The following is a 25,318-nucleotide window of genomic DNA, read 5'->3' as shown; positions in this document are numbered from 1 at the left end:
AAGGGTCTTGGAAGTTTTACTGACATTTAAAAGAGGGTCCCCATCTATTTAAAAGAATTAGGAAATCAGTTGTCTAGAATTTACATAATCTCTAAAGCTCCTTTACAAGGATGAACACATAGTCTATCTTTTCTGAGACAGCAACCTAGCCACCATTCATGTCAGTGAGGAGAGAAAGGGTTAAACCCAACCCAATTCTAGACATTATCACTTATTTTTAAGGTTAATTTTTAAGGTCTTAAAACAGAAGTAATTTTAGTCAATTATTACCAATCATTTCTATTCCATCCAAGGCTACCAAAACATTTATTCCTCTGTGATCCGAAATCTTTTAAAAAGATCAGACTGAGTGTACAGTTTACAGCTAGTCATAGTTACTGAGACTTAAACCCCATCTTTACATGTATTATGGCAGAAGTAATACTAAATGCCTTTTAAAAACCATTTAATACCTTCTAGGACTTTTACGGTACATCAAATTACAAGTTTACTCTTTGTGAAAGAAGACTGTCTATTCTGTTCTAACTGTTCTAACACAGCTACATGTAAAATGAATAATTGATAAGTAAAGGGGCAAAGAGCTTTGAAAACCTGGAGGTATCACATGGAAAGTAAAAGATAATGCAGACAGCCAGCCAGTGCCCTGAAACGGAGCAACCATTCAACAGCAAACAATCAGCAAAGCTGGGCAAATGCCTGTGTGGGTTTCTCTTTAATTTCTTCTGGGAAGGAGCTCCGAAAGGTACTCTCCAACTTGGACAAAAGGCAAGTGTCATGGAACAAACACAAAATTACTGGAAGGGAGAAGTCGGGGGATTCTGAATGTGCTGCAAAGCCACGGGCTTCTAGGTCACTGCCAGAAATGTGCCCGGGGCTCACGGCGATGGAAGAAGGCACAAGTCCCACTGGGAGAGCCGCTGGGTAACCAGTGAGGACCCTCGATGCCAGCCCAGCCACGAGCCTCTTTTTGCAATCAGCCTCAGTGCCACAGCCTGACACCTCCTAAGAACTGCTCAATGGGAAGCTCAGCCCCAGGGCCCGGCGCTCACTGCCTCAACTCAGCAGACAAGGGCTGGCCTACTCACACACTTCACTGCGGACCCTGAACGCCCTTTCATTTTTGTGATCTTTCTATGGGACCTTAAACTGACCTGTGAAAAATCACCTTCGAAGGCGCCTACAAACAATGAATCACTTTCCTTCTTTCCTGTCATCGAAAGCTTACAGAATCAAAATCAGGATGAGAAGTTTCTAAAATATGTTGGCATGCCTTTCCTGTGCTCCACTCAGCTAGAAGCTGAGGCTGAGACAGTTTTATCCTCTTTTCCCCAGGATCTTATACATCCTCCCCCTACGAGGGGGGAATTAAATGGACTAACTTGACTATGAAATCCTCTTAATCACTAAACTGTTTTATTCCCCGAAAATTGCGAGTACTTTGTAGTTCTCCCCAGTCTCATTCCTCAATTCCTTCTCCATCTCGAGGCACAGTTTTTTTTTTCTTTTAAAAATGAAGCAGTTGCCCTGAAGCAGCTTAAAAAGAAATTTATGGGGCTTATTTAACATGATTAAGGTCCAGGAATATTAGTAAAAACATATAAATTAGGCTAAATGTAGACTTCGATTTCTTCATGAGAAAAACCTGGAGGAAAAACCTACTGGGGAAGGGCCAATGGAACAGGGGGCTCAGGTCACGCCTGAACCCCGTTTCCTGAAGGCACATCTTTCCCAATGGGTTGGCCTCCATCTACTTTACTCCCAACAGAGCGAGTCTGTTCATTTCCAAACATAAACATAGGTCCCAACAGTATGAAAACTCAGCAACCAGCGGATGCAGCTCCGTGTGCCTCGTTACAGCATCAGCTGCATATCCACCAGGGAATTAAAGGAAAAGTGAGGCCGGGCTTGTCCCTCCCAGATGGTCCCTGAAGTGAGTCTTCCTGGGACCCAGGTGGGCAACAGATTAGAACGAGCATCCTTCACTAATTTAAAGAGGAAAACCAGAGATGGCCAGGCCAAAGGTCTTCGGTTCCCTGCCTCCGGCTTGTGGTCTGCCCACCGCCCACTCTGGGGCTGCAGCGTCCCAGGGACCAGGAGGAGGCTAGGGCATCGTCCACCTCTGGGTGTCCAGCTCACAGTTTGTGTCCTGCTGCCCAGAGATGAGCCAGAGCCGGATTTCCTCGATAGGTGGAGGGGCTGAACGAACCCGGCTTCCCATCAGAGCGAAGGCCTGGCCAGTACCCGCTGAGCTGGCTCTGCTTCCACGCAGCTGAGAAGCAAACAGCAGCTCCCCAGAGCCCCCTTCCCAGCTGCCTCCCCTAGGGGCTGCGACACCCTGCAGAGAAGCCTGCCACCAGTGCTCCGGCTTCTGCAGCCTGGCAGGCTGCCAGTGATACATGCCAGGCCCAAGCTGGGCCCACCCCGGGAGAGCCCTGGGCCCCAGGCTGGGCTGCGTGACTACTACCATGCCTCTACTTGTTGGCTTTCTTTGGATTTTAAAGGAGAGAGGCGGGAAATTGGGGTAGTTCAATAGGATTTTTTTTTTTCTTTCCAGCTGTTGACTGGAAAGGAAGATGATGCTTTCTGACCAGCTGTCGTACTTCAGCACTCCCCACGGCTATGCCCCTAACCAGAATGGAACACAAAGCGTGCCCTACCGTAAGGGTACTTGGTATCCAGGATATTCTCCGCTGTCCTCCTCCAAGGCAAGAGGTCATCGCTGCACCCGTTTGGCATTCCGTTGTACCCAATGCCCACAATCTTGTTTTCTGCATTCACGATGCAGGCTCCGACCTACAGGGAAACATGCCCAAAGGCTTGGTGACTTCAAGTGGCTGGCTGCCACTGGAGAGGCACGAAATGAGACCAGAGGCCTACGGCATGTGACAACTTCCTTCTCTCACAGGAAAATGTAAGCTTGTAGGAATGCACAAAAGCCAGCAGATTCACTCTGCTTTTGTCAGTTGGCGGGTGTCCAGGGGCCTCCCCCTTTTGTAGTTTGCTCATCTGTGGGCATCTCCCGGTCTGTGAGTGTCCAAGCAGCCTCCTATAAAACTCACTTACCTGGGAATTTGGATCTTTGCTCCTCTGTGCCGATAAGAAGGCCACGGCCATGAAATACTCGGGCCATTCCAAATAGTCATCACGTTTTTTGCAGAGAACTTCGCTCATGCTGTGTCTAAAAGAAAAACACAACAAAACAGCAGTTGAGAAACACATTTCGGTCCAGTTCAACCCAAGCACATTGCAATTCTGGATCTCCACACTCAGACAATTTCAGTTTATGTTCAATCAGAAATCCCAGAACATGAACCCCAGACAGTCTCTGGTCTTAAGGGAAAAAAAAATTAGGAAATTAAGCTACTATTCACAGGTTTGGATTTCACCTGTATAGCGGCGCATTCCCTGATATTCCATCTATTTACTGCTGTCTCATAGGATTTTTCGCAAGTTCCTACATGTCTGCCCTACAAATCATTCTCATCCTTACGTCTCTCCTTTATCAAATGGAGCCAGCACAAGGAGGGGGGAGATTTATTGATCATTAGTAAATTTTAGACACCATTAAAGATTATACACATCATCTCACTGAAGCCTCATCCTGAGCTAAGGTAACCAACATCCTCTTTCTTACAGAGACTCGGAGAATTTAGGTAACTCGCCCCAAATCACACCAGATTATGATCCATGCCATTTGATTTCCATTCGGAGCTGTCCCAACTGTGATATTCACTTGTCCCTTCCCCTTCCCTCAGTTTCCCAGATGCGACAGAAGTTATTAACTCTGATACTGAATCAAGTGAGGAGGAAACATGAAGAGTGACGAGTGTTACGAACAGGGGGAGATTTGAGTAACCCTGGGCTATACTCACTGGCAGGCACAAGCTGTCTCTACAAGACGGAGTCCCTGACAGGGCAAACACTTTCTGATGAGGAACAGGGGTCCTTTCAGGGGGGATGAAACAAGGGCAAGGAAGGAGGGCAACACCAGCACCGGGTAGCTCCAGATAAGTTTTGAGAGCCTAAACAGCTAGGCTGAGGGAAGGCGAGGATTTCCCAACACCGGCTTTAGGATCTAGCTGTCAAGTGCAGCGAGCCGGTGCCTACGACTGGGAGGCAGCAAACAGGCAAGCGCTATGATCACCCACTAATTCATGCTGCCCCAATTCTGAGAAGCCTGAAAACCCTCTTAACACGAAGCGATGCTGGATGGAACTGGCTTACCACCCGGTTTAATGATTGGCTTCCATAATCGCTTCTGGGGGTCAGGATAAGTGCTGGCTAAACAGGAGATGAGGGGAGGAAGGAGAGGGGAGGGAAAGCAACTTATTGCTTGGTTTGGTTTAAGGCTCACTGGTGCCCCGAAGCCCAACTGCAGAAGCACAGGAGGAACAAGTCCAGGGAGATACCTCTAGGCACCAGCCGAGACGCAACCCACGCTCCTCCCACTGCCCCGATGCCGCTCGCCGGACGGAACCGCGCACCCCTGCGGCACACGTGGCCGCTGGAAGAGGCTGCTCTTTTCAGACCCCCCAGAACCCCCGCGCGCCCTCGGCTCCCGCGAGAGAGAAAGCGTCCTGAAGGCCGCGGTGCCCGCCGCGAGGCTGACCGAGCACGCCGGCCCCGCACGCGTTCCCCCAGCAGGTTTAACCGGGAAGGGGCGTCCCCGGGGCTCCCCGCGCCCGCGCCGCGGCCTCCCCACGTGGCCCGCGGGAGGCGGCCCCCGCCCACCGTCCGGCCCCGGTCCGCGACCTGCAGGCGGGCACCCGCCGCCGCCGCCGCCGCCGCCGCCGCCGCCGCCGTCCCGCCGCGCGCCGGGGAAGGAAGTCGGCCGAGGAGGCGGGGCCGCCGCGTGGCCGGAAGGTGGCGGCGGCGGCCCGGGCGGCCGCGCGCGCTGGGGAGGGGGCTGGCGGGCGCGCCCCGGCCGCGGAGCTCCGCGGCACGGCCGCCGCGCTTCCTGGTCCCGGCCACACGGTTAGCTCGCCCAGCCCACCCGGAGGTCCGGCCGGCGGCCTTTCGGGCCGGCGCACGAAGCCCTCCCTCCCGGCTGCCTGTGTCCCTTTGTTGTGGGGGTGGTTTGGGTTTGCCTCTGACTTTGATCTGGTGGCGGCGGTCTCGCCGCCGCCCTGGGTCGCCGGGAGGGACTGCTCGCGGCCGCTCCCCGGGCTCTGACTTCATAGCCGTTCATTTTTCACATCTCTGAACCTGAGAGTCGTTTCTGTTGTTGATGGTGAAGGATTTGGGTTTTTTTTTAAATCCCCTACTTGAATCTACCGCCAGCTACTTAAAGCCCTCGCTATAAAGCACACGCACACACGCACACACGCACACACGCGCACACACACACACACACACACGTAAAATATGTGACTAAAAGACCTGAAGGGGTCTACAGCAAAAAAACTGAAAGGGGCAGGGGCGGGAAGTAAGGAGAACTGGTCTGGGCCTTGGGGGTGGGCCTGCTGAGTCCCCGTGTCCCCGTGTCCCGCAGCAGCTTCCCTTTCCCGCAGGAGGGGTTTATTCGGGGCAGCGAAGTGGGTCGGGCGGGGAAGCTATGCCTCGAGGCACAAATGCCTCGAAGCTCAATTTGCATGATTGCTTTGTGCGGCCAGCTTATGGGAACTGCTCAGATTGTGTGGAAGGGCCTGGGGTGTGCGCTTAATTAAGCCTGCTACCCTGTCCCAACCCCCACCACCGGCCACACCCCTCCGGGTCTTCCCCATAAAGTTTGCTGGCTATTAAATTGTGCACATTTTGATACAATTGTTAAAAAGATCGGGGAAACGTGCTACAGGTCAACAGGAAAGACCTTGGGTGACGTTTCTAAAGTCATATGCTCCAAGGAACTAAGTCTGATTTTCTTGAACTGGCTTATTCTGTTCAGACTTCTAGCCCCTTACTCTGGTGGAACATTGGTTCCACTGCAGAGAATGACGAAAGAACCCCTGTCTGTTTTACACATGGGGCTTGAGGATATGTCAGCAGTCCGTAAATAATAGCTACTGTAGTAATTATGAGTTCTGATCAGCACATCCCAGATCTGAGCCTCTAATCCAAACAAAAGCTTGTTAACTATATTAATTTAGCCTAACAGAGGAAGAATAATGAGAATAAACAGTTGGTTCTATCTAATTTCTCACAGCAGCAGACACATCATCCTTCATCTCCATGGTCCAGCCTGTAGATTCAATAATTAAATTATGTACTTTGTTCGGTGGATGCCGGGAAAGCAAAGGGGAAAAATACTTCATTGTTAACTATAGAATTTTTTTTGCCTTATAAGACTCAGGCTGGAAAGAGCTACATAGATTAAGATGATGATTTTTAATGTCACGTTAACTTCACTTGGCTGTCTTGTTGCCACTAAAATTTATTATATGCTGAGCCCCCGGTTCCTCTCCCCCTCCCAGATCCACTGCTTGGTCCGTGTCACACTCATCTATAGTCTTTGAGTCTTTATAGATCCATTTCTCTTCTTACCCAACCTCCAACCTATACATCACCAATTACTGCTGGTCCTTCAACCACAACATCATTAAGCTTTCTTCCTTCCTCTGCTCTGTAAAGACTGTCATACATAATTTAGTTACTTCTCATCATTCTCCATTTTGGTCAACTCACACACTCCTCTCTGCAATAAATTCAGGATCCTGCTTGCTGCAAACACATTACCCTGAACATTCCTGCATTTCACTGAAAGTCTCTCATCTTATAAGATGACATCATTCATAATACAGGAAACCCTCCTGATTCATGGTTTCACGACTTGAGGTTTCAATTATTCTACATCAACAGCGAACCTAGGCAGCCTAGGAGGCAGAAAAATGCATTCCTTGGTTTCTCTTGCTCATTAACACGTTATAACTCCAAGTGGGACTGTAGGTGTTGAATCTCTCTTGTTAATACCTTGTATTTTTGTTTATAATTGAAGATCTTTCTCCACCTACTGCAGACACAGAGGCTCACTATGTCTTCAGCCACATCCAGTATGAGAGGGGGCTTCACACGCAAGAACACAATCAGACGTCTGTAAGGATTGCTGTCACAGGCTTTGGCTTGGCTCCTCTATTGACAGGCCTGCGGGCTTATCTATGTCTGATCTACAGCATAAGCTCGAATATATTTCAGTACCTGGAAGGCGGGGATCCAAGATGAGACTCTTCTGGGGCAACTTCAGATGGGGCTCTGGTGGCATTCAGGGGTGTCTGCTCTGTCAAGATACCACTCACCACCCCTCCTACCACCTCTGCTCGCCCAGGAAAGGATGTGACTTGCAACGTGGAAACAGAGGCAGGGAGTCTGGAAAGTCACCAATCTGGGTGCGTGGAGTTTGTCATGGGAAAAGGGTACAGGCCTTGGAGTCTAACCAGCCTTTGATCTCCAGTTCCACTTCTTACCACCCAAATGACCTTCAGAAGGTACTTACATTCTTGGAGTGTTTTGTTTCCTCATCTGTCAAATCAACAACATTCATGCCTTCGGTTACTGTTTTAATTAATTCTCTATGTGCTGGGTGCTGTGAATACCAACAGTGAACAAGATAAACCACTTCTTGCCCCCACAGGGCTTACCCTCCACCCCCAAATAAATGCTGAATAAATGAACCTCATTGCCTGCTCAGTTTACACAGTAAGTGTTATTATAGGAGAATTCCTCCTTTGGCATATCTTTGTTCTCAATCCAGTGATTGTCAGGACTAAAACCTCTTTTCGTAGCTCAACAACTGCCCTTAGAGGCAAATTACCACTTTCGCTGATTTCTAAAGAAATAATTTTTTATGTTTCTATGCAGCAATTCCAACCAGAGAGAACTTTTCAAACCTGAAGTCAGGGGATAAGTGGACCAGGAAAGAAGTCAATGTAAACCCTAGAAAAAAAAAATTAAATACATGGTCTTGTCAACATATACAATTTTATATGTGTGTTACAGCAGGGAGTCATTTGTTCATATTTAATGAAAGGTAGACAGACTGCAAGTTGATATGATAGAATATTCCTATCCCAAAACTTCCAGATTCCTAGTTGTGGTGGGGGAGGGTAGCTCAGTGGTAGAGCGCATGCTTAGCATGCACAAGGTCCTGGGTTCAACCCCCAGTACCTCCATTAAAAACAAAAAACAAAAAAAAACCTTCAAGATTCCTGAATAGGATTTGGGTTCTGAGCTGAGGCCCCCAATTACCTTTATCATGACACATCTTCAAAATTATAATGAGACATAGAAAACAAACTTAGGGGTACCAGGGAGAAAAGGGGGTGGGGAGAATAAATTGGGAGGTCAGGATCTGCAGATACACAGTACTATATATAAAATAAACAGCAAAGTCCCACTGTATAACTCAGGGAACTATATTATAGAGTAGCTTGTAATAACCTACATTGAAAAAGAATATGAAAAGGAATATATGTAATGGAATCACTATGCTGTACACAAGAAACTAACACAAAATTGTAAACTGATTATACTTCAATTTACAAAATTAAAAATTAAAAAAATAAAAATTATAATGAAGATCAGACAGGAAGTATTAACCTGGTATGCACAGAGCTAGGTGCTTTGTTACTGTATAGCAATAAATGTTTGTTGACCAAATAAAGGAATTGAAAGCCATCAATTTTTTTGGAGCATCCTACTGCATAAAGAGAAGTCTTCCTCTGTCTTCTCTATTATACCTCTCTATCTGCTTCCTTTTCTCCTTGCACTTGGTGGACGTGGAAAGACATTTGGTAAGTGAGACACTGGGGCTGGTGGGTTAGGAACCAAGGGTGAGCTGAGTTGTTTTCAAGACATGCAGTACCTTAGTCTTAGGATTTGGGTCTTGGCCTGCAAGTAACCAACCATCTCTAGCGGCAGAGTGGAAGGCAGCTGGGAGGCGGTGTGCCTCCCTGAGGCATGTCAGTTCTCCCTGTGACTTGCTTTTCCTCTACAGAGCTGAACTGGCAGCCTTTTTCATACAGAACTGGTTGAAGTTGATGGAAATTACACGTCTTATCACTTCTTAAAAGAAAAAAAAAAGATATATAAAATGTAAATCTAAAAGAAATGGGCAATTTTCTTGTACCGCTTTATAGTTCTGTGTAAGTTACCAAGTGCCAATCACTCCCACTTTTTAAAATTCAGATTTGTCAAGCAGCATGTAGGCTTTGAGTGTTGTGCAAGAAAAGATAATGCTTCATTTGGAACAGTCACTTCTGCTGGTTCTGCAAACGTGCCTACCAAAAGAGAATTGAGCAGATTGCTGGTTTTAATAGAAATATTAACGATCTCATTAAATTATCCCCTCTACTCTGGGGTCACCGTGGAAAGGAAACCAGCAAGGTACTATGATTCTGGATAGAAATTTCTATATTGACATCAAAGTCGCCACTCATTTTGCAGTGGGTATTTTGACTGATGTTAACAAGGTGAGTGCCCAAGAATCATTGTAAATGAAAGCCCCTGTTAAATTGTATTTGGAAGTTAATGGCTCTTATAATCTGCTTGAGATCTTGTGCCTTCCATCAGCTAGCTGGAGCGCTCACTGGGGGTAAACGTCTAAACTGAGAAAGCAAGAATCAAGTTAATATTTTAGTATTGCAGCTCACTACGTATGTGTATATTGAGGGGAACATCTGTGGTCTTGCTGTGACAAAAATAATCAATGCCTCGAGGTGAAAAGTCAGCTTCTACAGGCATGAACAAACAAAATAAGGAGGGTAGCCTATTCTGTTTGAGTAACTATTGACACTGTTCACAGTAAGAAATTCTAAGCCTTTGTGCAGGAGGTGATGGTGGACAACATGGCAGTGACAAGGTCAAAGTCTTCAAAAGTCCCATTTTGGACCAACTTCCATCTGCTGCGGTGTTTGGCAACCCAGAGACGATGCAAGGTAGAGAGTGGTCAGCTACTGGAGCATTCCGAGACACTCTGATAGTAATGCTATCTTTGAATTAGCCCTGGACTGAGTTAACTACCAACCAAAAGGAGTGGAAGGACATTTGTGAAATCATCCTCATGAGAAGGGAGAGATTTAATAGTTTGGTGGTTACAGTAACCACTATCCTGCAAGAAAAATCAATATCTACACAGTGTTAGAAACACACCAAGGGGTCCTGGAGCTAAGCCATATCACTGAAGAATAAACCCGGATGTGCTGGGAGATTGCACACAAATACAACCTGGGCTCTTTTGTCTGGAAACCCCAGAAGATGCACTTCTTTCAGGATCGAGGTTTTTGGTTTTTTTTTTTTAAAGCATAGAATTTACAAAGCTGGAAGTGACCTTAGCAATCACTGAGTCCAGCCCCTTCTTTTTACAGATGAGGAAATAGTGGCCCAGAAAGATGACTTGGCTCGATCCCATTCACACAGCTGATCTGGCAAGATTGCCTCCGGATGCCACACTGCCCATCCCCGGTCTTAGAGTCTATGAATAACATCACAATTGTTCATTGAGAGCCTCTATGGAAGGCACTCTGCTAAGCCTTCCAGGAGCACAAAGAAAGCTGAATTAGCTGCCTCTGATTCTTTCCCGGAGAGAAGATAAAAGTACATAGTAGGTTAGCCAACATTCAATGGTTACGTAGTGAGGTCAGAGGACAATAAAAGAGCTGCCCAAAGTGGAACATCACTTGTGTGTCTTCTACCAAAAAACAGCCCTTTCTGCCCACCCAGGCTGTAGTTCATGGACACAGGGAGACCCCTACTTCCTTTCTCATTATTGCCATTTAGTACAATATTCTATTTAAAATCCAGTTTGTTTGTTTTTGGGAGGAAGACGTGCAAGATGTCCAAGAGGCAAAGAGTGAGTCTGCAGAGACTTACAGGATCGTACACATCTCAACCTTGAGTATAAGCAGTTGCCCTTATCTATAAATGGACTACTACTCAGCCATAAACAAGAATAAAATAATGTCATCTGCAGCAACACAGATGGACCTCGAGATTGTCACATACTAAGTGAAGTCAGCCAGAAAGAGAAAGAAAAATGCCATATGATATCACTTATATGTGGAATCTGAGAAAAATGACACAAATGAACTTAGTTACAAAACAAAGACAGAGTCACAGACATAGAAAACAAACTTATGGTTACCAAGGGGAAAAGGCGGGGTGTGAAGGGACAAATTGGGAGTTCGGGACTTGCAGATACACACTACTGTACATAAAGCAGATGAACAACAAGGTCCTCCTGTATAGCACAGGGAACTATATTCAGTACCTTCTAATAGCCTGTAATGAAAAAGACTATGGAAAGGAATATATATATATATAGATGTATAACTGAAATCACTATGCTGCACACCAGAAATTAACGCATTATAAACCAATGATACCTCAATAAAATAAACTTTTTTTTTTACTTAAAAAAAAAGTTGCCCTAATGGTAGCCCTTCACAAGCTAGGGGAAAGATCTCATCTGAAGAAATCAGATTGTGTTTCTAGAGCTGCGGGTAAGTCCAGACACGGAAAAGTGCCTGCCATCTCTCTGTATTCGCACTGAACACTAAATGTCGATACGTCCCTCACATAATCATAGTCCCCGGGAACTATGGAGTTTCAGGCAAATAAGGATATAACACATACATGTGTGATCTTTCTGCTTTGTACTATTTAATTCAACCCTTGTTGAAATCCCAGGGATAACATTACCTTTTAGATAGGGTTCTACTATCTTTGCAACCTCACAGAAAGCATCACACAAAATAAATAAATAAGAGCACATAGGGAGCACACCCTCTAGGACTGAAGGAGAAGAAGCCTGGATCTGGCTTGGAGACTGACAGCCAAAAACAAAGTCTGGCTGCGGGAAACCAACAGGATCTCCACAATAATGCACAGGACCCCCCCCCCCCAACCATGTAAACTCCTTATCTTTGCCTTGCATTCCTTTATGTTTTCATATTCATGGTTCCCTGTGAAACCCAGAGGAGTCCCTCTCTTGCAAGTCTTTGTTAACAGCCTATTCCACTCCCTTGCAGTTCTCCTGTCGCATCACAAAAGCTGTGTGTTGGCGAGAGAAGAGATAGCAAGTTTACATTTTAGAGTGTAATTTCGTTACGGAGCCATCCGGTCGTTCGTTTGTAAGTCTGCCACTGTTCCAGCCAGATTCCGTGAGCCAGGCTCCAGGAGAGAGGAGAGAATTTCATTTTCTGAAAATGGTGGCAAATTCTATTAGTGATTTTCGTGGCGCATTAAGCCGGTTATTATTAGACAGAACTGACATTTCACATGCAGACGTATTCTTTACTTGAAAGTCAAGTGTCACTTAAAAGAGGGAGACATGATTTTGGATTTCTGAAAACATCAAAGACATCACCGGCAAACCATCCTCCCAAACGCCTCAATCAGTTTAGGAACCAGGGGCAGAGCTGATGCTTTGATTTCCCTTTGATGCAAACAATAATACAGAAGGGAACAGCTTTGGGAAATGCTCATAAACAGTGGTCAGGAAAGTGGATTCTTCTATAGCCACAGCCAGACCCCAGCGCCGATGGGCTGAAGCCCAGATGATGGTTGGTATTATTCATTCACAATGTGCACCACAAAGAACTCCCCCCTTGCTCCAACCAAACAGAATCGCATCCTCCTGCTGGATACACAGAGATTGCAGGAGTAACAGAGATGCTTGAAGAGTTTTTCACTGCTTATGCCTTTAGAGGTATACATTTGGCTCAGCAGAGGCTAAACATTTTTAAGAGCACAGTAAGAAACAGGCCAGAAAACATCAAAGCTTTATAGCTTTTTAGAAAACTTGGTGGTCTTGCTGGTACAACTCCCGGTGATACGGTTCAGTTGTAATAACAATGGAAAGTGTATCAGTGCAAACTGCTGATGAAACATCAGAAAACGTAGCCAAGGGTCTTTTCAACACATTTAAGAACTGTTCTTTTGAACTGCACCTCTTAGCCCTGAAAAACCTCTTCAAGATTTTAAACAGGGCTTTGGATGAACTGCGGAGTGAGAACCTGAAATTATCTCGGGCGCTGGAATCAATATCAAGCGATATTTTTCTCTTGGAGAGAAATTCAGTCTGACAGAGGAGAGAAAGAGCTACAGGGAAACTGGGACCCTGGCTAAAACACTGGCCTTGGAAATGCGCGGTGAAGCAGGACACATGAGGTGATGTCACCAGAGGCAGAAAACCAGAGTGACAGAAGAAAATGTTATCTGGGCTTCAGAATACTTCATTATCACCACTACAGGTCACTAAGCTTCACCAAACACATCCATCAGCCTCGATGGCCATTTGTGAACCGCCCCTGGTAGCTAGATGGCGCAGCGAGTGACCGCGACCTCTCAGCCCGGCACTCACAGGAGAGCAGGGTACAAACGGAGGCCTAGGTGCCCAGACCAAGGTTTGTTAGTCTCAAAGTGCTCTCTAGTGGCCAGGGGAACATAAAGTTATCTGATGCACGGAAGCACTTCGGGGGAGGATTCAGGACTAGCGCGTGGTCCTGAGAAGGCCAGGTGGCGAGATGCTTTCTACTGCCATCAGAATCTCCTGGCTCCGGGGGAACATTTTATGAGCTAACTTGCATTTTCCAACCCTGGTGTTGCTACTTGTAAAACACTGATAAATTATTAAGCTCAGCTGTGTCATTTCTATGCTGTGTGTTAGAGGCTCATCAAATTAAGGGGGACGCGTTTAGGTTTAAATTAATCCTGGCGCACTTGTAGGAGGTTCATTAGCAAAAGGTATTTCTAAATCAAATACAAAGTACATTCAGCTTGTCCGTCTATTTGACCATGCAATGCTCTCTACTGTGCGTCAAAGCATCTTAAGCAAAAGTCAGTGTTTTAGGGAATGTGATGAGGTTTGCATCAGGCTTGGTTGAAGGGAGTCATTTCTTAAGCACTGCATATTCCAAGCACAGCCCCATATTTTATCTCTAGTATTTATTTAATCCTCATGAAGAACCCTCTGATAGAGGAATCATTATCTGGGTTTATGTTTTGTTGTTGTTGTTTTTTTTTTCCAGATAAAGCAGAGGTTGACAAACTTTTCCTGCAAAGGGCCAGAGAGTAAATATTTTGAGGGCTGACCAGCCTTTGTCACATCTGTGCATTCACTCAACTCTGCTGTGACGGCGTGAACACAGTCAAGGACAATAGGTAAACAAGTGGGAATGGCTGCATCCCAATAAAACCTTATTTATGGGCACCAAAATGTGAATTTCACATCATTTTCACATGTCTCAAAATACTGTTCTTCTTTTGGTTTCGTTTCAGCCATTTTAAAACGTAAAAACCATTCTTATCTCCTGGGCCATACGAAAACAGGTAGTAACAAAGCTGTACAAAAACAGTGGGCTGTATTGGCCACCAGCCAGCGTTTGCATAGCCCTGCGGTAAGAAAACGGAATCTCAGCCCCCAGTTCTGTAAGCAGTGGCATCTGCAGGCGGACCAGCCTGACTAGAGCCCAGGCTCAACCTGGCCGTGTCTCTGTCTGTAGTACATCGGCGGCCCTCCTCCTGCCGTCGGCACCAGAGGAAATTTGTTTTTTGTTTTTTAAGAAAGAGGAAATTCAAAAGAGAACTTCTCCAGGAAGAGCCAAGACAAAGAGAAAGGAAGGAAAAAAAAAGCATTGAAGGCAGCCAATCGGGTATTCAGAAATACGCACAGCTTCCCTTCCGGGAAAACTGCGGATTGTAAGACGTTAGGGGAGACTTCCAGATCAGGTGGAAAGCACAGTTCCTGAATTCAAAAGACTGGATACTGTATAAGGAACACATTAGAAAATCATGGAAACACATTTTAAAACTTGCACGTGTCTATCCGATCCCCTGTAGCAGGAGGAAAATGCAACGTAACAATAGGTGCTTCTAGGGCACAGACCTCCAGGGAGCCCAGGTCTCCTGCTTTCAAGTGGAAAAGAACCTGGGAAAGAATAGATTTATACGTATCTGTATAACTGAATCACTTGGCTGTATACCTGAAACTAACACAACAGCTATACTTCAATTTTAAAAAAGTGTCAAGCATAAACTCGGGTCTGAACAACACAAAACCCAGGTGCGCAAAAGAAAAAAGTAAATGTTCTTATCCTTCTAGAATTTAGATTAACTTTTACTTTGCGACTGAATACTGTTTAGTGAAAGAAATGTAGGTTTTGGTCATTTCAGGTTTAAAAACAGTCAGTTCAGCATATCCCTTCCCCCTCCATCTGCCGTGGAAGTGAAATCTCTTCTAAATTTTAGGGTTGAAGGTAACTCATAGCCTCAGAGAGGTGTTTGATCCTCACTGGGCATCTGCCCCGTTGATGCGGATGTTACGTTTGTGACGCCGTGGGGACATCTGAGTGGAGGCGTCCACTGGTGCAACATCACACCTGCTCTAGAAGGAGTGGGCAGGAAGCTCTGGGCACGGGCCAAGAATGGCACACTTAGAACCAACCACATGGTATGTAGGTGCTGGGTGACTAGGCTGTCCCTGAAGGGAGGGAAATGCTGAGTAGAAGGGACAGTCCCATCAGAGCTCTTTGCTTGCAGAGTGACCGTTGCCTTCAGGACTACATTACAGACATAAGCACATAAGCACAGGAAGAATTTATAAATTATGGGACATATTAACAAGAGATTTTCTGACATGAAACCAGCATGGGGTGAGTGGGGAGGGCATCCACATTTGGGGATGGTCCCAGCATAGGATGCTACTCCCCCAGGAGGGTGAGGAGTGGAGTCACGCTGGAGGGAAACCTGGGGCAATGTATAGAATTGGAGCCGAGTCAGAGCAGAGCCAGGGAAGAGTTTATGCAGAGGGGCACCAATGGGGAGGAGGTGTTGTCAGATCTCTAGCGAGGTAAGTGGAGCCTCTGCCTGAGAAAGGGGGACACCTGGCACTGAGGGTCAGCCGAGAGGGACGAGGAGGACGTTGGGGAGGGGCGGTTAGTGCACGGCTCAGCATGGGTGTTGGAACCCATGTAGGGGGAAGGAGGGAGAGGGTAGCTGACAGTGGCTACAGGAGATATGTTATTTACTGGAGGAGTGATCCAATAAGTAAATATATTAGAAATACTGGGAGCCAGGTTTCTCACTGTCAGAGAAGAGTTACCAACATGCAGAGGAGGAACTAGAATTCACTCTGTGGCAACTGATTTCAATTAAAGAAATTACCATGAACTCATTATTTTCAATATTTGTAACCAGACACAGAAATTAGCACAACTAGAGGCCACAGTTTGGTGCTTAATGCTCCTGGGTTGACCCTGCTCCCTGAACGTCCCAGATGACTAGACTGAGAATGCACACGCATACTGACATATAACGTTCACACTTACATCCATATTTATTTCTATATACAAGCGAGTCTGGGACAATTGAGCATCCAAATCAATAATGACAGAGACAGACTACAGCCTAATGAGTAAAATCAGACACTATCAGTCCATACTGATAAAAAATAAATAAATGAATACAGTGAAAGCTTCTAGAAATAAAAGATATTCCCACAATTTCAAAGTATCTTCCCCAAGAATATTTAATCCAAAGGGGAGAAAAAAGTGATGTTACAGTGGAGAAGCCTGGCAGACACCACTTTAATCAAGTGCTCAAAGTTAATACGACCACAAGTCAAATTTATGTGTCACTTGAGAGGATTCAAGGAGAACACAGCGTCACACTGTTACATTTCTGCCAAAGATGTATAACCAGGATGTAATAATGATAAAACATAAGGAAACCCAGACTGGGGGACATACCACAAAATAACTGGCCTGCAATCTTCAGAAAGTGTCAAAGGCGTAAAAAACAAGGGAAGACCAAGGAACGTTCTAGATTGATGTTGATGGAGACTAAAGAGACATATGCTAAATGCCACATGTGGCTCTGGCTTGAATTCTTGGAACAAGGATGTCTAAGAATATTCATTCTCATTATTATTCATGACAGTCAAAAGTGGAAACAACCCAAATGCCCTTCAACAATAAAGTGGTAAATTGTGGTATATTCATACAACCGAATATTATGCATCAATAAAAATAAATGAGCTACCGATGCACAGAACATGGATGAGTCTCACAAACATACTGAGCTAAATAGATTCTGCCAGTTATTTAGCTGTTGTCCCCTCCAGTCTGTGCTTGGACTCTGCGAAGCACATTTCTGCTTTGCTAGTTGACTTCCTAAGAGGTTCTGCCAACAGGGGGCGCTAGAAGGAGACTGCAGGCTGGAAGAGGAAGATGGGCCTGCTCTTTCCTGTAGCATCAACTGTTTGTAGTTTTTGGTTTTTTTCTTCATCACAGAAAAAGCACCACTACATCTTCTCAGAGATCTGAGCTTGAGCTCCATAGAACCCCTACACCTTGGTCTTCTAAATTTTAATAATTCCAGCATCTTCCCTTTTGCATCCTGAGGATGTTACTTCGTGATACCTTAGTGTCTCTTTTTGCCTTCTTGGTTCTCCAATATCCAGCTAGCAACTCATTATATGAAATTAAGTTGTTTCTGTTAGAATAACTGGTGTGGCTTCTATAACTTGATGCTATCAAACACAAAAGAACACTGTATGATTCCATTTGTAGAAAGTCTAAAATCAGGCACAAATATTGGTACCATTATAGAGATGGGAGAGGAGTCATCATTGGGTGGATAGGGTGGAGGTGGGGGGTTCCTGGGAAGCAGAGATGTTCTGTCTGCTGATCTGGAACGTGATTACATGAGTGTGTTTCCATGTGAGAATTCACCAAGCTATTTATTTATGCTGTGTGCTTTTCTGTATGCAGTTTTTACTTCCATAACAATTTTTTAGGTTAAACTCTTTTATGCATAAGAAGAGAGATGCCTGAAATGGAAAGGCACTTTCTCTCCTAGGGTAGACTACTGGCCGGCATGAGGATAACCTGAAGTCATCATTGAAAATGCAGATGACAGGATCCCACCCTCAGAGTTTCTGAGTCAGTAGGTCAGAACCTGAGCTTTAATGAGCTCTCAAGGAGCATGTTACACAAGCCAAAGTTTGAGTCGGTCATATTGACCAACGTGAGCCTCTATGAGGTAGATCTGATTCATCTATTAAGCACAGTAACTCCCACCATACTTTTATGAAACCAAGTGTTGACTTCATTTACCTTCAAATTCTGGTTGACCAGGAATTTCTCATGTATGTATTTTAATAAGGCTCCAGTGTATGAAACAGCTCACGGAGTTGAACTAATGAGATTTCACTAATAACTTGCATCTCCTGCTAAAGAAGAGACTAGAGGTTTGGAAACCCTCAAGAGATTTGGGTGTAATACTGACCCAAGCAATGGGGAGCGATTTTCAGTATCTTTGTTGTATTCCTCTTGGCCAGGTTCTACCTTCCACTATTTGTGATACACTCAGGTCTATGATTTATATATATATATGTTTGTTTGAAAAAAGCTGGAATAATTTTTCTTTTCGTATGGGAAGGTATTATATGAATGTAACCAAAGTTAATTGCTTCATGCATGGAGCAGAAGATGAAGCAAACAGAGATCGCACAGCTTCCAAAGAATTTGAATTACATTTTCGAATTCAGACCTGGATCATCAACTGAGATAATGACTAAAAATCTACCAGGATTTTTCTCTGACAATAACAAACACTGTATTGAGTTCATTAGTAGTTGAGTCATCAAACAGAGGATTGTATCTGGGGAAAATAGAGTTTAGTGATCACATGGAAACCAGTATGACATATGCTAAGTCATATTTTTAGTATCAAAGCTCGAATCCAAAAAGAATATTAATAGATGTGTGTGTACTTTTATTTATCATAAACTGACATCCAGTGACATCATCATTAGGCTCACCAAAGCTTCCTATTTCTAGAGGAGAGCAAGCACTCTAGGTTTGACTCAAAAGCAATAATGACCCTTGTGGAGTCTGTCTCATTATTTTTTAACTGGATTACACGTTCTCTTGAGGTGGTTGACCTTTTTCTTTCATTCAACAGTCTTACTAAAAAAAAAGTCAAGGACACCAGGAGCAACCAGGAGCTGGCAGAAGCAAGAAAAGATTCTCCCCTAGGGCCTTTGGAGGGATGTGGCCCTGCTAACTCCTTGATCTTGGACTTTTAGCCCCCAGAACTGTGAATTGACAAACTTCTATTGTTTCAAGCACCTGGTTTGTGCTGCTTTGTTACAGCAGCTCTAGTAAACTGGTAACACACAAATTCAGGTTGTGGGACACTCTACAAGACAACTGTGGGGCCAACAGATGTCCTTCAAAGCCCAACGACCCCCATTCCTGGGCTCTCAGGTGCCTGTGATCCCTTAACACATAAAGTACATGCTTTACTGGGCATGCTTTCCCTAACAAACCAATAGCCCTAGGCAATGCCTAATCTCACAATAGCTCAGGCTGGCTTGTTTCAGCCCTCCTTGCCAGAGTCATAATTCCCACTGCCCCTTTCACAGACCCTAAACTTCTTACCTCACCTACAACCAATCAGAGACTTGTGCACAAGCCCATCAGGCACCTTGTGACCCTACCCTATAAAAGTCCCCAACAACCGGCCCTCAGTGCTCATGCAGGCACCTGTGGCCCACTGTTGTCTGTGACAGTGCACCCCCAATAAACTCCTTTACTAGTCTCCTCCATCTCTGGTAAATTCTTTTACCAACCCGTGTCACCGGCCTATCTCTGTCCCCCCAAAACAACTAGTTTGATTCTTTAATAATATCATGTCATAACACCAACACAGAAAATGGGTGAGGGATTGTCCTAAATTGAAGGAAACTACGGAGACATGATCATTAAATGTAGTGTGTGACTGTTGATTTGATCCTGGCCATTAAAGGAACAACTGGGGAAATCCGAATATGGATAGATAACGTTATTACATCAATGTTAAACTTGCTAATGCTCCTATGGTTATATAGGAAATTTCTTCATTCTTAGGAATATGTGTCATGATGTCGACAACTTATTTTCAAGTGGTGCAAAGAAAACTATTTTTAAAAATGTACCCACGTACAGATTGATCAAGCCAACGTGGCCAAATGTTACCCACTGGTGATTCTAGATGAAAGGTAAATAAATGCACTCCTCTTTCAACTTCTCTTTTTAGTTTTGAAATTTTTTTCAAGATAATAAGTTGAAGGAACTATTATATTTTTTGTGGGTGGCGGTTTATGGCAGCCAATTACTCTTATTGATATGATGCCTACACTCATTTTCTAACAAATTAACTAGTTGTAAACAAACTGGTTGACTTTTGTTCAATCCACATCTTGCTTCAGTGGATGGTTATAAGAGTTACAAGAACGTTTCCCCTTTGAGAAACCAGAAGGAAACTGAGCAGATAAGCCATCTACAATGTACAACCCTCTGGGAAGTGTGCACCAGCTCCTGATCATACATGCCATCTTGCCTCTTGGGCAATCTAGACTCTAGATGTGTCATTGGGCAGACATCCCACAAAACTGACACACACCCATGCACACATATGCAAACATCACCTCTAACAAGTAATTTTCTGAGTTTCAACGATCTCATATTTTAGCCCTGAAAGGCCAATATCCCAGATTTAGATTTCCACTTTCTTTTTGAGGTTATTATAAAATGCCATGACCTTAACTCATGGAATAAACCTTTTTTTAAAGTGTATTTTTCTCATTCAATTACTTAGGTTCAACGTTTATGTGACGGTGTTGAGAAACTCTGAATTTGTTTCCATCATATTCAAAGTATTTCTGCTCTCTGGACACCTCAGGGTAATTTCTGACATTATGACAAATATAAAAACCTGAACGGCTGAACTTGTGAGTACAAAGTAGTTATATTATGGAATTCTAAAGTATCTCTCAAAAGGATCCATTCAGTCATATATTACAGCTGATTTCTAGAACATAAAATTTCATTTTTACACTGGGGAATCTCAGGAACAGTTGCTCTGTATGGTTCCAGGCTTTGCTTCAAGCACAAGAGGAAAGAATGCCTTGGGAATTACCATAAGAATACAAGAGGGATTATGTCCCTTGATCTGGCCATAACTGTTAGCTGTGATATCTATTAAATATGACCATGTATATTTTATGTAATTTATTTAAACCTTAGTATATAACATGATCAGAATATAAATTTCAACTGGTCAAAAAAAATGACCAATGGGGGTGAGTCAGGTCCAGATTTCTCCCATCTTCCTAGTCACTGTTGATTATTTCCTCTTTTGGAAACTCCTCCTCCACTGGCTTCCATGATACCCATTCTCTTCGTTTTCCTCTGACCTCTCTGTCTCAAGTTTATTCTTCCTTTGATGGTGCCCCTTCCTCCAATCAACGCTTAAATATTACCTTGCCCTGGAGACTTCACCGGGCTCTCTCTTCACTCTACACGCTCTCTCTGAGGATCTGACTCATGGTTTCACCTACCACTGATGACTTCCAAATACCACCTTTGAGCCAACATTGCTCTTAAGAACTTCAGCATCAAGTATGTTTCTTCTGGCTGGACTTCTCTGCTTACATGATCCATAGGTACTTCAAGAACAATGTGTCCAAAACTCATACAATCTTTCCCCCAAATGTGTTCCTCCTTCTGCATTTCCCTGCTCAGCAAGTGATAGCCTTTTCCCAACACAAAACTTTGAGATCATCCGAGACTTTTCTCTCTCCCTTGCCCTAAAGTTAATTGTTCAATAGGTCCTATTGAAACTAATTGTTCAATAGGTCCTATTGAAACTATAGCCTAAATATCTTTTAAATCTTTCTCTTATGCTCCATCTTCACTTTCAATGACTTGATTGATGACTCAGTATTTCTGTAATATTCCAAAATCAGCTCCCCCTTTTAGAGACTATTTGTGAATCTACTCTTACATTATTGTCAGAGGGGTTTTCTTAATATGCAAATAATACCATGTCCCTTCACTGCTCAGAGTCCTTTAATACCTCCCCTTTATTCTCAGGGAACATCCAGATCCCTTAGAATACTCTACATAGCTCATTTTTTTTTCTTTTTCCACTAACTTATTTATTTTTACATGCTCTATCTGATCTTGCTTTTTGTCCATTCATATCCATTGTGCCACAATAGTGAACTCGCTCTCCTGCTTCACACCTCTTTGCCTTTGCACATGCTGCTTTCTTTCTCTGGAATAGCTTTCTTCCATTTGCTTTCCTAGCTGACTCCTACTGTCCTTGAAAAAGTGAGCTCAAGCATCAACTCATCTGGGAAGGCTGTCACAGTCTGATTAGATACCTCTCTTATGTGCTGACATGCTATTCTGTTTACCCATCTATCACATAATATAGATAGTGATATTAGTTTATCTTCTTGCCTGTGTCCTTCACTGGATCATGAAATTCCTAAGTGTCAGACTCTGTCTTTTTAATCTCTATATCCACATGGCATGGCATATAACATTTGCAAACAAGCATTTATTAAATGAAAATTCGTGTTAAACACTTCCATCAAAGAAGAATTTCAGTGCATTGGATCATTCAAGTATTATACCTAACACTGAAGTTGAACGTGGTGGTGATATCCACAATCAAACACTAATTTTTCTCAGCTTCAAGTGACCAGAGATTTGTTGCCATAGAAAGGAAAAATTACGTTTTAAAACGGTCTTTGAGAAGTTCCTATAATGGTTGTAAATTCTCTAATGGCATTACAATAGAACCATTAATAACAGATATTGTTCTGTTTTTCTAAGTTTTTATATGAGAAGCCTAACTCTTTTTCAACACTCTGGATCTCACTTAAGCTTTCTAATTTGCATTCAGTTGAACTGTAGCTAGCTGGAGATTTAGAGAGGAAATACTCTTTCATCATTTATATAACAAATGCTGCAGGTTCTATAATCTTTATGAGATTCATTTGAACCACTGATTTGTGACAACATCAGTTGACATTTTATAGATCATCAGAATCTTCCTCAAGGCAGAAATTTACAGTCTTGTTTCTAATAGCCAGCAGTCGCAGAAGTATTCATGTACCTGCTAACATTTATGTTCTCAAACCTCACTGTACAACTCCATTGTACTGTATAATCTTTGACAGCAATTTTTTTCTCCTGTTTTCAATCATTCATGATTATGAAGCTATAAAATTATGAAAACATAAGGATTAGAATCTACTTTTAACATTTTCCTTGACTGTGTTTTTTCAACAGAAAAATGAAATTATTCAGCTAATATGGAAACTTACTTAAACCCTCCATTTCTTTTTATTAGCAGTTTGCTTCTTTCCAAGGAAGAGAGATACTTTGTTCCTTCAGCATGGAGGACAGAGAATCTTTACTCTACTCCTCTGGAATTCCATAGTAGGAACTACAATCCTATTGAGATTATAGTCTATAACGTTTCCTTTTGTTTCAAAAATATGGAGGAAAGTCAGGCAGGAATCCCCAGTATCTGAAGGTCAGGGCTTACAATTATGCTGTAATGTACAATGATGGTTCAGCACCACGGACAGTGGGAAAGCACTCCACTGCCCATCTCTGATTTTTTAAAAGATTCTGTCTACATGTCATTACTCAAAATGAGTTGCACTAAATGACCCTTTGGGATGCCAGAAGAAAATATTAGACCTTCTACTTATAATTATTTTTATCTAAAAAAAACTTAAAGTTAAGCTTAATATTAAAGCGATGAGTAGACATGAGCACACATGTATAATTTACAAATAAATACAAATATATAGATATATATCTGGGGGTGTATGCGCAAAATACTTTTACTGATATGTGCACAATCAAATGAGTTTTGAGATCACTGCTATAGATGATGGGGCATCACTGAAAATTTTGGCCACAGAAATGACATGATGAGAGGGGAAATATTAGGAAAAGCGATCTAAGAGCAATACAGGGATTAGATTGGAAAGAGCAGATGTTGAAGTTAGGAAGACTAGTTAGGAGGCTATTGCAAGAATCTAGATCTCAACTAGGGTGGTGACGCTGGGGAAACAGGAAGCCATAAGAGATGTTGTAAAAGAAGAATCTCAAATGTTAGGAATGAAAAAAATGTCAAAGAGTAAGTGAAAATTTTAAGGTAGGCTGGCTGGAAGAAAAACAGGGGGAATCAGTTTCAAGACTTGCACCACAGTGTTAACTGCCACGGTCAAAAAGGCCCACATAAATAATGTAGAATCTACAGCATTATCTTCCTGAACAGGAGAGTTAGAATCCTGAAGAGGTCCATAGTAGGAGATACATGGTTGAATAACTTACAGGAAAAAAACAGGATTGTGGAGGAAGGATTGCACCCAAACTTGTGAAAGCCTCATGAATTTTTATGTTCAGAAAAATGAAACACTAAATAGGCCCCTGTGAGTTGTTTTATATCCACAAAATGAGTAGTAAATATTAGATAAGAAACAGTAATTGATTAAGGAAATATCAATAAAACGTACATATATATGTAACTGGTAATAATAATTACTATAAATTGTTTTCATTTGCCAGTTATAATACACTGGGAACTTTTCAGGTACTTTCTTGTTTTCAAGATGTGCTTTGAAATTTGTTCTTATTTTTTGTTGGACAAATGCGTAAGAAAGACATTTTTGTTGCTATTGAGTCTTATCCTCCAAATTTCTTTGTGATTCTCGACTTGGATATCTTGCTTTCCATTTCTTGGGTTCCACTGTGACCCCAGAGCTACAAAGGAATTGGGATGTTTAAGATATAAAGTCTTTGGGTAACCTTCAAATCACCCTAACCTTGGTTCTACGCATGATAAAGTCGGGCTAAAATACATGACAACAGTGCACCTTAAACATCTCCCACAGAACTTCTGCTAGCCTTGGCGCGAATAGAAAGACCTCCCCTGGTGCAGACGCAGCCCCCAGAATCGCTGTCTGCATTTCATTCTCCATTTTCACCACTGTCCAGATACCACTGTCCAGTACACAAATCCTGTTGTTTTAAGCTACTTGATTTGCGATACTCTGTTACAGCAGCCCTGGAAACCAATTCATGCACCATCACCTCTCCTTCATCTCACACCTACAGCCAGTTTAGCGAGAAGGAAAAATGGCCTGGTTCCAAGATGGGTCAATGGGATATGTTGGTGTGAGCTAAAATGGACTGTTGGTACCCTGCAGATCCACTCAGAGGGACCCCTGAGAGGCAGTGATGAAGGAGAAATTCCCCCACTGGGCAAAGCAATGGGCACTGTACCTAGTGATCCCCTCGTATCGAGAGAGAGAAGTGATTCAAAGTACATACGTGGACTCTTGGGCAGCGATGAATGGTTATGGCATGTTTGTTATGGGCATGGGAGGGACAGGTTTGAAGGGGACAGAGAGGTCTAGGGAAGAGACATATGGATGAACCTATGGAAGTGGATACAAAGTGTTGACAACTGCACCATAAGCCATTGCACGGTCATGCCTATCAGAGAGCCTCTGCCACAAACAAGGTGGTGAACA

The 25,318-nt window shown here is 43.5% G+C and overlaps 1 protein-coding gene across 9 annotated transcripts in view; it reads right to left on the bottom strand.

Annotated features, from left to right (window-relative positions):
• DCTD (dCMP deaminase) overlaps nucleotides 1-25,318 on the bottom strand; it is an 89,551-nt gene that overhangs the window by 32,176 nt on the left and 32,057 nt on the right. For 6 of the 9 annotated variants that reach the window (XR_004315395.1, XR_004315396.1, XR_004315394.1 and 3 more), the window contains exons 1-3: nucleotides 4,753-4,868; nucleotides 3,064-3,178; nucleotides 2,658-2,793 (exon numbers count right to left, since the gene is read on the bottom strand). Coding sequence is in view for 4 of the 9 variants with exons in the window: in XM_032468575.1 (XP_032324466.1) it covers nucleotides 2,658-2,793; nucleotides 3,064-3,171 (244 nt within the window). In the remaining 5 variants the exon portion in view is untranslated. Of the gene's footprint in view, nucleotides 1-2,657; nucleotides 2,794-3,063; nucleotides 3,179-4,731; nucleotides 4,869-25,318 lie in introns of those variants that run through there. The other 3 variants (XM_032468573.1, XM_032468574.1, XM_006187567.3) reach the window with 3 other exon arrangements.

Source organism: Camelus ferus, chromosome 26 (genome assembly GCF_009834535.1).
Source record: "Camelus ferus isolate YT-003-E chromosome 26, BCGSAC_Cfer_1.0, whole genome shotgun sequence".
Classification (NCBI taxonomy): domain Eukaryota; kingdom Metazoa; phylum Chordata; class Mammalia; order Artiodactyla; family Camelidae; genus Camelus; species Camelus ferus.
Note: the sequence above shows the minus strand (reverse complement) of the source record. Positions and strands in the feature narration are given on the sequence as shown.